Source organism: Mesoplodon mirus (assembly GCF_964341445.2).
Source record: "Mesoplodon mirus genome assembly, chromosome: X".
In the NCBI taxonomy this organism is placed as follows: domain Eukaryota; kingdom Metazoa; phylum Chordata; class Mammalia; order Artiodactyla; family Ziphiidae; genus Mesoplodon; species Mesoplodon mirus.
This window is the reverse complement of record NC_138981.1, coordinates 34298117-34312117: the sequence shown is the minus strand read 5'-3', so window position 1 is coordinate 34312117 and position 14001 is coordinate 34298117. Positions and strand designations below refer to the sequence as shown.

The window sequence follows — 14001 nt, the reverse complement described above, 5'->3', positions numbered from 1 at the left end:
TTTTATTCTACTTCACTTTAAATAGCTATTTTATAGTTTAAAACAGATGAGACATACGAGGCAATCTAACTTTAAAAAATTCTACTTCTCTATTGAGAAGTTGAAGTTCCTTTCTAAACTAAATACAGACTTCATAACATGGGTCAAATAAGCTTAAATACAGTCAATCCTCATTATCCACCAATTCCGTATTTGCAAATTCACCTCCTCACTAAAATTGATTTGTAACCCACAAATCAATACTCATGGCACTTTCACAATTGTTCGCAGGCATGTGCAGAATGGTGGAAAGTTCCAGTAGCTGGTCACACAAGTTCCCAGCTGAGGTCAAATAAGGTGATATTGGGCTTTTCTATTTCAGTTTTCCAGCATAGATAAGCAGAGGATGGAGACAGTAGGGGGTAGTACACAAGTACAGAAGTGCAAGCCGAGGGACTTCCCTGGCAGCTCAGTGGTTAAGAATCCACGTGACAATGCAGGGACACGGGTTCAATCCCTGGTCCAGGAAGATCCCACATGCTGCGGAGCAACTAAGCCCGTGCGCTACAACTACTGAGACTGCACTCTAGAGCCTGAGAGCCATGACTACTGAAGCCCATGCGCTAGAGCCTATGCTCTGCAGCAAGAGAAGCCACCGAAATAAGAAAGCCCGCGCACCGCAACGAAGAGTAGCCCCCGCTCACCGCAACTAAAGAAAAAGCCCGCGCGCAGCAATGAAGACCCAATGCAGCCAAAAATAAAACAAATAAATAATAAATACATTTTTTAAAAAAAGAAGCACAAGCCACTCTAGCTCTGAGGTCAGGAGGACAGGGTTTAAAACCCTTCTCTTGTACCTGTTAGTGGGACTGCCTCAGGCAAGTCATTTAACACTTCTGAACTTCATTTTCTCTGTGTAAAGTAAAAAAAGTGGAATCTACCAGGATAGGTTGTTTTTAGGATTTACAATTATAATCTATGTGGTTATATATACTTCTCCTCGGAGTAATGGTGCAATATTCACTAATTGAGTGTTTATGGCAACTTTATAGAACATAACTACCATGAATAATGAGAATCCACTGCATTTAATAAAGTACATATGTATTCAATTTTCATGCACATAAACCTAGAAATATATAAAGAGAATAAGTGTGAATAATATAAATTATATATATAATATAAATTAAATATTTCAAATAAATGAAAACTACTGTGTAATTATATAACAAGTTTACTTGAATGCTAATTTCTCAGAAATTTGCCTCAGATAATTATGAGCATAAAATATATAGACATTTACCCATCATTCATGCGGTCAACAAATTCTCCAACTTCAGTTAATTGGGATGGCAAAGAGATAAAAGTTGAGGATTCCACAAAAATGACACTAAAATAAATGAAAAAAGGATTATTTTGAATTCTACTGTAACAAATTTCAGATGACCACAAAACATTCTTCTTTTAAATTATTTTCCATCATACATAAACTATAATTAGAATCAGAATAAATTACAATTCAAAAAGTCCATGTGCTCTCATTCTGCAACTCAAAACATATGCTAGAAAGAAAAGATCTGGAATGGAAATAGGTAAAAAATGCTATTTTTATATGGAAAGTCAACACTGAATTCTCGTAACAAGGAAATTTAGAGCAAAAATGACCACCCAAATTATATTCCAGAAAGAAAGAGGAAATTACACACTGGTCTTAATACACTGTCAGAGCTATACACAATTAATAATTTCTAATCCTATTTCCAGAAAAGAGAAACGTTTCTTTCAGGAGTGGACATGAGATTTGGGTACCTAGTTAAATCAGTGCATTAATAATTATGCCATCATCTGGAATCACAAAGAAATTCCGCCCTTCCTATATAATAATGCTCATTCCTTCAAGAAACAGTTTTGGAGACTCCATTATGTGTTAGGTGTGGGACTAGGTACTGGAAAGTACAAACATGAATATGTTATCCTCTCAGCCCCCCACAATGTAGAGAAATGATACTCTAGCAGCAGGTGAAAGATATCATGAAGAGTCATGTCAGGAATGCCTAATCCCTCCTGCAGAGTTGAACAGAATCTGTATAATATTGTTAAGAACAGATTTATCCAAACTTGATTTGTTAAAGGAAACCTTTTTTATTATGTAACAGTTATTAATATCTCACAATACTAGCTTTACAATGAAAAACAGATCAGTAATAAAATTAATCAAATGTTTTAGTCTTAAAACACACACACATTCACAAACACACATATACGAACTAAACTGCAACACATTTATATATCCTAACATTTGAATGTTGACATCAGTTTTTGTCCTTTTGTTTTAACTTGATATTTCTGGTGCCTTCATATAAGGGTTGTAAGGAATTTTATAAATATTAAATAATAAAAAGTTTTAAACAGACAAAATTAACTGTAATAAAATGTAAACTATGAACAATGCAAGCTATGTATCAAACTAGCAGACTTGCTTATATCACTGTAAAGTTACAGTTAAGCAAATGTAGGAATAATTCCTCTCCAGAGAGCAATTTAAATGTAAAGTCATACACTAAATTCTCATTTAAATATCATAAAATTATGAGGCAAAAACCAAAATGTTTCCTTTTATTTCTATAAATCCATGGTGAATCACTGGGCAATTTATTTTGGTGATAATTTGTTCTGGCTAAAAAACAATCACACGGATAATATTACTTGACACACAAATAAAAAACTAAACCACTATAACAAATATTAGATTTTTCATATACTATACATGTACCATTTTGAGATAAAATGGCATCTGTATGCTTCTGTTTGAAAAGTCCCTGCTTAATTACAATGAACCTGCTTTCCTCAAAATAGACATATTAATTGTAAAATGAAATATAAATTGTCATTAAAATGGAAAAAGATCCTGTTTCATTACTGCAGTTTCTAAATCAGTGGTTCTCACACTTCAATGTGCATTACTATTATCTGGAGTGCTTGTTCAAAATGCAGATTCCCAAGCTTCTATTTGCATGAATTCTGACTTAGTCTGGCATGGGTTCCATTTAAAACAAGATCTCCAGGTGTTTTTAAAATAGCCTGTCTATGGATTAAACTCTGAGTAATCTTGACTTAGACCAGCACTGCTCCAACATTAATGCACAAACAAATACTCTGGAGATGTTGTTAAACGCAGATTCTAACTCAATTGGATTGGAGTGGGCCTGAGAGTCTGTTTTTCTAATAAGCCCCCAGGTGATGTTGATTTTGCTGACTCAAGGATGACATTTTGAGAAGCACGAGTCTAATCTAAAACAAAAAAAAACCCAAATATTTTAAATAATAAAACCAGGCCACCAGAAAAAGAAAAGCAGGGAATGGTTTAGAACGACCATATATTCACTACTGTATAAAAGCAACAAAAACACTGCAAAAATTTGTCCAAATTAACTTTTTCAGAATTCTAGTTCACTAAAGAAAGGCCTGCAGCAATCTAAGTAGTGTTTATTCAAGAAAAGATGCCAAACCTTGGCAAGAACAGTAGAGTTTGTGGCCTTGTAACTTTTATGTTGTAACTCTCCCTCCACCTTTCCATAGCACTATAGTAGCCTTGAAAACTAACAACCTTGCAACCAAGGTAGTTGTAAAAAATGCTCAGGCTTGCAGCCACAGGAGGGAACAGACTGAGACTGGAGCTCTTCAAAAATGTCCCATCCCTGATCATTGTTCCTGTGTAACCCATCTCACAGTTCCCTAGAAGAGCTCAATATGCAAGGTGTTGTCTTTAATCAAACTGACTCAAAGAAAAACACCTATCCCCCAAGATGTTAGTTGAAAACAATCAGTAGCAATTATGCTACTGATAATTGAGGCTGCAACAGCAATTGGATCAAATAACAGCCTGACAAAACATAAAAGGAAGATCTGGGGACAAGATGCCCATAGGCAGAGTCGCCACAGCTTAGTAGAGACCCAAAATATGTCAAAGACCTTCAACCCCACTTATGGAGACAATTAATAAAGAATATCAATAAAGAGATATTATACAAAAGAACTAATTATAAATTCTGGACTTAGAAAGTACAATACCTGAAATAAAAAAGCACTAGAAGGGGCTTCCCTGGTGGCGCAGTGGTTGAGAGTCTGCCTGCCGATGCAGGGGACACGGGTTCGTGCCCCGGTCTGGGAAGATCCCACATGCCGTGGAGCAACTGGGCCCGTGAGCCAAAATTACTGAGCCTGCGCGTCTGGAGTCTGTGCTCCACAACAAGAGAGGCCGCGATAGTGAGAGGCCCGTGCACCGCGATGAAGAGTGGTCCCCGCTCTCCACAACTAGAGAAAGCCCTCGCACAGAAACGAAGACCCAACACAGCCAAAAATAAATAAATAAATAAAGCAAACTGTCAACAAGTAAAAATAAACACTATTAAAAAAAAAAAAAAAAAAAAGCACTAGAAGGACTCAACTGCAGGTTTGAGGTGGCAAAAGGACCAGTACACTTGAAGATAGGTCAAGTAAAATGATTAATTCTAAAGACTGGAAAGAGAAAAGAATGAAGAAAAATTAACAGAGCCTCAGAGAACTGTGGGAAACCTTCAAACAGACAAACATAAGCCTAATCAGAATCCTGAAAAGAGAAAAAGAGGCAGACAGAAACTGTGAAGAAATAAATGAAAACTTCCCAAATTTGATGAAAAGTATTAATTTATACATCTAAGAAGTACAAAAAATTCTATGCAAGATAAACCCAAGGTGATCCATAGCTAGACAATAAGAGTCAAGTCATTGAAAGGCCCAGACACGGTAAGAAGCAGAACAAAATTGACTCAATACCTATGTTGCTCCTCAGTAAGATTAACAATAGAATTCCCATTTAAACCCTAAAGAACAGAATGCAATGGGATGATGTATATACAGTATGCTGAAAGAAGACTATCAATAAGGAATACTATATACAGCAAAACTATCCTTCAAAAATTAGGGAAAAATTAAGATATTACCAATCAAACAAAAAAATGAAAGAATTCATTGCTAACAGACCTACCCTACAAGAAATACTAGCAGAATTTCCTCAGGCTAAAGTAAAAGAACACTAGAAGTTAACTCTAAACCACATGATGAAATAAAAAGCATAGGGTAAAGGTAACTACATAGGTAAATACATAAAACAAATAGGCTATAAATGTACTTTATTTGCAATCCTTTTTGTTCTCCTTTCTGATTTAAAATAAAACAGTGTAAGACAATAAATGTAAAACTGTTTTATGGGCTTATAACTTATAAAGATGTAATGGGTATAACAATAATAGCACTAACAAGAGACTAGGAAAAGGAGATACACTGAAGCAAAGTTTCTGAATTCTACTGAAATTAAACTGGTATCAATCTGAGCTAGATTATTTTAAATTAGGGTGCTAATTATAATCTTCAGGATAACTACTGAGAAAAAAAACTAAGAAAACATCCAGTAAAAGAAACAAAAATTTTAAAAGGCACACTAAAAGTAAATATTTAAAACAAAATCAAGCAGTAATAAAGAAACAGATGAACAAAGACACAGGAGTTATAGAAAACAAGTATCAAAATGGCAGACATAAACCCTACTGTATCAGAGATTACATTAATTGTAAAGGGATTAACACTCTAATCAAAAGGCAGATATTGACGAAATGGAAAAAATAGCTTAGAAAAAAGACAAACATTGGTTCAAAGACACAAACAGACTGGGAACAAAAGAATTAAACAAACAAACAAACAAACAAAAAATACCATGCAAACAGTAAAAAAAAAAAAAAAGAGAGAGAACTGGAGTGGCTATACTAATAACAGACAAAATAGAACTTAAAGCAAACATTGTTCCAGCATGACAGCATGAGAGCTCCATGGACTACTTACCAGGGAAATGAGTTAAAATATAAAAATCAACTATATAAACTCTCTTGAAATGATCTTGAGGGCATATAGCAAAAAAAAAAAACCCAAAAAGCACACACCTCTTCAGTAATATTTACTAAATTCAGTAAGAAAAGATGCAGTCTGTGGCATCTGAACCAAGATCACTCTCTTCCTCCTCCTTCCTCACCCAATTACGACATAAACTCTACTCCAGACTAGTACAGCTAAGAATATAGGGCTCATTCCTCCCTAGCTCCCAGATAAAGAACTATCTTTCTGAGAGATGTGTGACATCAACATTTCTCATCCTGCCCCAAGTACATGTTGCTGAGGCTAAGTTCTGGGCAAATGCAGCTGAGAGGAGCCAAGGGGCTCCCTTCTGCCCAGCACCAAATCATGGACCACAGGCTCTACATGGATGTGAAACTGCCATTGCCCTACCTTATAAAGTGGTGGATCTATGCTGGAAGAAGCAAGCCAGGAAGACCTGAAGCTACTGTCCCCCATCCCACCTAGCACTCAGCTCCTAATGTGGGACTGATTCTCCAAGAAAAGTGTACCACTGTCCCCAGTTCCACCAAGAGAGCCGTGGCTCAGAGATTTTGCCTAGAGGGAGAAGCTGACCTTAAAGCATATAGTTCTTAATCTCTTCACAAAGGAACTGATTCCATTTTCAAAAACGTGAAGATCAAGGGTACCCTTAAAAATAGTTCAGTTGGAGCTTCCCTGGTGGCGCAGTGGTTAAGAATCCACCTGCCAATGCAGGCGACACGGGTTTGAGCCCTGGTCCAGGAAGATCCCACATGCCACGGAGCAACTAAGCCCATGTGCCACAACTACTGAGCCTGCGCTCTAGAACCCATGCTCCACAACAACAGAAGACACCGCAATGAGAAGCCCATGCACCACAACAAAAAGTAGCCCCTGCTCATCTCAACTAGAGAAAGCCTGCATGCAGCAATGAAGACCCAATACAGCCAAAAAAAAAAAAAAAAAAAAAAAAAAAAAAAAAAATAGTGCAGTTGTAGTGAAAGGCAATTGGGAGGATCCCTGCTAGTTTGTTGGAGAAACCTGGGGCAAGAGACCACTGGGAGGAGCCCTCCTGGGGACAGAATAAATCTCAAACACTGACCTAATGAATTATTATTTCAAATGAGCTGGATTTGATTGAATTGGCCTGAGGAGCAATTTATGCCTTCCATAGAACTGTAATTAGGGGAATTTAATAGCTAGGTGTGGACAGAGACACAGAGAGTCAAAGAAAGCCCTGCCAAAACCACTGTTAACCCAGAGTGACTGTGAGCATACCCAAGGCTGTATCCCCTAGAAGCAACATTAGAAGGTTCACACTATGTATGTGGGTTTTTTTTTGGGGGGGGGGATGGGGAGTAGACATCACTAAAATAAGCCAGCTACTCAGTAAACAAACAACCAAACAACATTAACAATCCTGTGGGAAGTGGGACCAGAACTCAATATATTTTCAAAAACGTCCAGTTTGCAACATAACAATTATGAAACAAGCAAAGAAACAATAAAAGAGGCATGCAAGAAAAACTGCCTGTTAGAGTGATCAGCTACCATATTTAACAGAACAGTAATTCAAAATAGCCACTGTAAATGTCTTCAAAAACGAAGGAAACTATGACTACAGAAGTAAAGGAAGGCATGATGACAATGTAACATCAAATAGAGAATATCAAAATAGAATGAAATTAATAAAGAACCAAATGGAAATTGTGGATTTGGAAACAACAATAACAGATATAAAAAAATCACTAGAGGGGCTCAAGAGATTTGAATTGGCAGGAAAAAAAGAATTAACAAACTTCAAGATTGATAGAGATTATGCAGTCTGAAAACAGAGAAAAAGAAAAATAAACAGACACATATATATGGTACACACTTAAATGGACCAACACATGTTTAATGAAATTAACAGGAAGAGAGGAGAAAGAGAAAGGAAAAGAAAAACCATTTGAAAAATGAGATGGGTGAACATAGCTGTGTCACACTCCCCAATTTCAAACAATACAAAGCTAGAGTAATTAAAACAGTATGGTATTTGCATAAAGACAGACACATAGATCAATGGAAAAGAATGGAGCGCCCAGAAATAAATCCACACTTATATGGTCAATTATTTACAACAAAGGAGCCAAGAATATACAATGCAGTACTGACAGTCTCTTCAGTAAGTGGTTCTGGGAAAACTGGTCAGCCACATGCAAAAGAATGAAACTAGATCACTATTTTACACCATACACAAAAATTAACTCAAAATAGATTAAAGACTTGAACATAAGACTTAAAAGCATAAAACTCCTAGAAGAAAACACAGGTTTATGTAAACTCCTTGATATAGGTCTTAGTGATATTTTGAATCTGACACCAAAAGGAAAAGCAACAAAAGCAAAAATAAACAAATGGGACTACATCAAACTGAAATAAAGCTTCTGCACAGTAAAGGAAATCATCAACAAAATATAAAGGTAACCTAATGAACTGGAGAAAATATTTGCAAATCAAATATCTGATAAGGGGCTAATATCCAAAATATAAAAAACCCAATATCTAAATCGCAAAAATCCAAACAATCTGATTAAAAAATGGGCAGAAGATCTGAATACACATTTTTCTAAAGAAGGCATACAGATGGCCAACTGGCACATGAAAAAATCCTTAACATCATTAATCATGAGGGAAATGCAAACCCAAACCACAATGAGATATATCTTATACCTGTTAAAATGGCTATTATCAAAAAGACAAGAAGTAATAAGTGTTGGTGAGGTTGTGGAGAAAAAGGAACCTTTCTGCACTGTTGGTGGGAATGTAAATGGGTGCAGTCACTATGGAAAATAGTTTAGAGGGTCCTCAAACAATTAAAAATAGAACTAGCGTATGATCCAGCAATTCCACTTCTAGGTATTTATCTAAAGAAAACAAAAACACTAACTCTAAAAGATACATGCACTTCCATGTTCACTACAGCATTATTTACAATTGTTAAGATATGGAAACAACCTAAGTGTCCACTGACAGATGAATGGATAAAGAAATTGTGGTGTATATATACAATGAAATATTACTCAGCCATAACAAACAATGAAATATTGCCATTTGCAAAACCATGATGGATCTCAAGGTCATTAAGTAAAATAAGTCAGACAAAAGAAGACAATACAATATAATCTCTCTCTCATATGTAGAATCTTGAAAAAAACAGGCTCATAGATATGGAGAACAGACTGGTGGATGCCAGACTTGGGGGATGGGGTGCGTGGGATAAATGGGTGAAGGGGGTCAAAAGGTAAAAAGAAGAAAAATAAAGGGAAAAAATTAAACATTTATTTTACTTTTCTTATATGAACTGTACCACTGGATAACCAAAGAGATGAGAAGATGTTCTCTTTGTAAAAATATTCCAACTAATACATTTCATAAATGATAGAAATGGAATATCACCATTTTGTAACCACTCACAAATAATGGAGGTACCCACTGAGTATCAATGGCTACTAACATTCCAAAAAGAGACAAGATATTATATGCTTCCTAAAGAAAGAATGTCATTTCCTTTAATCATGCCAAAGCAACTGAACCTGAGTCTAATCATTCCTCTGTATTCAGCTGTGAATTTACAAAATATACAACTGAAAAAAGAACATGTGAACCTATACCATAAACATGAAATCAGCAAAATCCAGACATGGGAAACTGCAGCTCAATCAGCTCATGTTCTTCAACTGATGATTGTAAGGAAAAGAAAGAAATGGAGGAGGAACCTGTAAATCATTTAAAAGGCACATGATTTTTTTTTAATCAGCAAGAGTAAACTCCAGTGCCCAGAAATTCACACTTGTGTGTGTCACTTCCTTGATTACCATGAAAGTCAAGATAGCAGTTTATTCAAGAAAGAAAGAGGAGATTTGGGGATGGTTGACAAAGTCCTATTTCTTGACTCAGATACAAGAGTGTTTACCTTATAATAGTTTATTAAATGATACATTTGTTTTTCTGTGAAAGAGAGGAAGGGAGGGAGGGAGGGAGGGAAGGAAGGAAGGAAGGAAGGAGTGAGGTGGGTGAGAGCAAAGTGGGACTGGGCTATGGAAATCATTCCAGAAGGTAGCATGAATCTATAAGAACAATTAAAGAAAAACAAAAATGATAAATAAGAAGATTAATATAATGAAGACTATAAATATGTACTTTCTGTTATGAATTGAACTGTGCCCCCCCCCGCAAACTTCGTATGTTGAAGCCTTAACCCCTAGTACCCCACAATGTGACTATAGTTGGAGATAGGGCCTTTAAAGGTGATTAAGTTAAAATGAGTCCATTAGGGTGGGCCCTAATTCATCCTGATTGGTGTTCTTGTAAGAGGAAACGTGGACATACAAAGAGACACCAGGCATGCACACATAGAGAGAAAAGACCATGTGAAGACACAGAAAGAAGGTGGCCATCTGTGAGCCAAAGAGAGAGGCCTCAGAAGAAACCTAATCTGCCAGCACCCTGATCTTGGACTTCTAGCCTCAAGAACTGTGAGAAATAAATTTCTGTTGTTTAAGCCACCCAGTCTTACGGTATTTTGTGCTGGCAGCCCTAGCAAATTGATATACTGTCCTTTTTTCTCTCAGTTTTCTTAAAATCATAAAAAATACACAAAATAAATAAAAAGAAATATTCATAAATATTATGTAATATTACTGATTATTGTAACATTATTGATATAATACATATGACCAAAAGAAACACAAAATAGGGGGAAGGGAATGGAGCTATATAAGAGTAACACTTTGTGAATCTCAGTGGAATTAAGTTACTATTTACATGAGGTATCTAAAATAGTCAAACTCAAAAAGCGGAGAGTAGAGTGGTGGTTGTTAGGGGCTGGGAAGAGGATGAAATGGGAGTTGTTGTATCAAGTTTCAGTTATGCAAGATGAATAAGTACTATAGATGTTCTATGCAACATAGTGCCTATAAATAACAATATGGTATTGTGCACTAAAACATTTGTTAAGAGGGCAATTCTCATGTTAAGAATTCTTACCACAAAAAAGGAAAAAAAAAAAGAGAGAGAGAAAAGGAACACAGGGAAACTTTTGGAAGTGATGGATATGTTTATTGCCTTCATTGTCGTGATAGTATCATGGTACATGCATATGTCCAAGCTCATCAAATTGTATACTTTAAAAGTATAGGGTTTTTTGGCATATCAAATATACCTCAAAATAAGACTTTTTTTTAAAAAAAGATAAACAATAGAAAATATCAAGGAAACTAGAAGAAGGGTCTTTCAAAAGATCAATAAAATTAACAAATCTTTACCTAGATTGATCAAGAATAAAGGAGAGAAAAATCAAAGTAAGGGATGGAAGAAGGGGCATCACCACTGCCTTTACAGGGGGGAAAAAAGGGATTTTAAGGGAATACTGTGAAAACTTCCATGCTAACAACTTAGATAATTTAGAGGAAATGTATAAATTCCTACAATGGCACAAACTACCAAACTGATTCAAGAAGAAATGGAAAATCTGAGTATGCCATAACAAGAGATGAAATTAGTAATAAAATAAAGTTTCCACAAAGCAAAGCTCAGACCCAGATGGCTTCAATTCTACCAAACATTAGAAGAATTAATACCAATCCTTCACAAACTCTCCCCAAAAATAGAATGGAAAGGACCATTTCCCAAATCTTTCTCTGAGGGTAGTACTGATGATATAAAAAGCAGATAAAGACATCACAAGAAAAGAAAATTACACTAGTAAATCCTTTGGTTATAAATGCAAACTTTTCAACAAAATACTACTAAACCAAATCTTACAACACATAAAAAAAGAATTATACAGCATAAAATAGTTGCATCCTGCTAAAGAGGAATTTGAGAACTACTGATCTGGTACACAGAGGTGTGGGAGCTAATCCTGTTTCTGTTAAATCTAGACTGGATAGCGGATTAAGAAGTGCAAACTACCATGTATAAAATAAATAAGCTACAAGGATATATTGTACAGCAAAGAGAATAGAACCAATATTTTATAATAACTATAAATGGAGCATTACCTTTAAAAATTGTGAATCACTGTACTGTATACCAGAATATATAATACTGCATATCAACCACAGCTCAATAATTTTTTTTTTTTAATCTAGACTGGGTCACCTTATTTGTTAAAAAGAATATCAAATTTTGACAAAGTAGAATCAAATCTGATCACTGTGCTGCATATAAATTTTTTGAAAATATATGAAATTTAAAATTTTATTTTAAAGTACATTTAATATGAGATTGTTAATAATAAGCAAATTCTGATCATTTTTTATAAGTGTAATATGAAAGACTAGGTCACTTATTGTTATATTGTTTATAACATTAGTCTCTATATGAATTATTTGGCTTTAAATTTCCTTTCTTACTCATTCTCTTTTATTATATTTTATCTTTAAAAGTAATATATGTTTATGGTAAATTGCTGATTTTACAAATTTTATGATTGGCCTTAAATTTCTGAGTTCATATGCCCACTGCCTAAGTTTGAGGGCCACATTCAAATAAGAGAGGAAGGAGTCAAAAGTCCCCAATTAACAATCCTGTCCTCTACCAAATCATGCATTCCTCACAAGAAGTAACAATTTTAATTCAATCTGAGATAAACCATAAAATAACAATAAAATATTATAATTTTTTGAGAAACATACAATTATAATATTCTACCAATTCCAGGAACTTTGAGATTTACTTTCAGTTCTACAACTAGAATAAGTCTAAACATGTTCGATCCTGATTTCCTCCGAAGAACTGCAGTCATTTGGTTTATTTAAGGGCATATTTTAATACTGGAGTAATGCCACATATTCTGGTATTTTTTATTCCTTACATTCTGATATAACACTTTAATAAAATTAAGGTAAATAAAATTCTCCCTCACTGAACATGGGAACCATAAATTCACTAGCTGTTTTAAAAAAAGAATTTTTGTTTTGTCAACAATAAATGACATTGTTAATAAGAAATTACCAAAAGCCTAGACATATAGTGATTTAAAAACTGGAAATTATCAACTACTAAAATAATAAGCATACATACAACTTCTAGTCTCAACACAAGTACTGCTGTAAGGAGCTGATTTTTAAAGCTGGTGGAAACAGAGTTCATAATTTAAGCGATACATAAGGTAAATTTATATGTAAATTTATAGAAAGATATTTTTCTACTTGCGACCTTAAATAATACTTAAGCAATTTATTGTCTTTTAATTTCAAATATATGCTGTTGTTATTGTTGTTGCTAAATCTCAAGATGCACAAATGCACGTTTAATGTGCAGTTTTAATTAATCATGATGCTTTAGGTAAAAATAAATTTTCCGCTTGAATCAACATTTCACTTTTGGAAATTAACAGATAGGATAAAATTAGAAGTTAAAAAGTCTATTAATTATAAATTTTAAAAAATGAAAGAACTGTAAATCTCAATAAACAGAAAGCTTAGAGACAAAATTCATAAATTTGATATGATCAGCCTTAGCTTTGTAGAGATCAAATAGCATTTCAAGGAAAACTGATTTACCTTCATTATTTGTTCTATTTTACCTGCTGATGCTTATAAATTTATAGCAATGTAAATATATAAAATTTCTCCTCAAAACAGTTCATGTTGAAGAAAATTACATACTTCTCTTAAGATTCAATATGGCTAATTGCAATGAATTTATGTCACAACAATAACTTACCTGAAGTCCCCAGCAGCGTGGAAGGGATTTTTAACATTCACAGTGATTTCTTTCCATTTATAACACGGAGATTTGCATTTTATAGTTGCCTAAGGTAAAAAAAAATAAATAAAACATACAATATGATAATAACAAAAAATAATATCCTTAATTATAAAAAACAAACTTGGGCTTCCCTGGTGGCGCAGTGGTTGAGAGTCCGCCTGCCAATGCAGGGGACATGGGTTCGTGCCCGGTCTGGGAAGATCCCACATGCCGCAGAGCGGCTGGGCCGGTGAGCCATGGCTGCTGAGTCTGCGCATCCGGAGCCTATGCTCCACAACGGGAGAGGCCACAACAGTGAGCGGCCCGCGTACCGCAAAAAAAAAAAAAATGAATGACCATAAGCTAAATAACATGCAC

General features: G+C 34.9%; 1 protein-coding gene across 1 annotated transcript in view; it reads right to left on the bottom strand.

Annotated features, from left to right (window-relative positions):
- Window positions 1-14001, bottom strand: part of CFAP47 (cilia and flagella associated protein 47) — a gene marked incomplete at both ends in the record, with an annotated part of 304526 nt that overhangs the window by 154636 nt on the left and 135889 nt on the right. Inside the window, 2 exon segments of the mRNA XM_082609208.1 lie at window positions 1283-1369; window positions 13600-13688. Coding sequence (XP_082465334.1) covers window positions 1283-1369; window positions 13600-13688 — 176 coding nt within the window.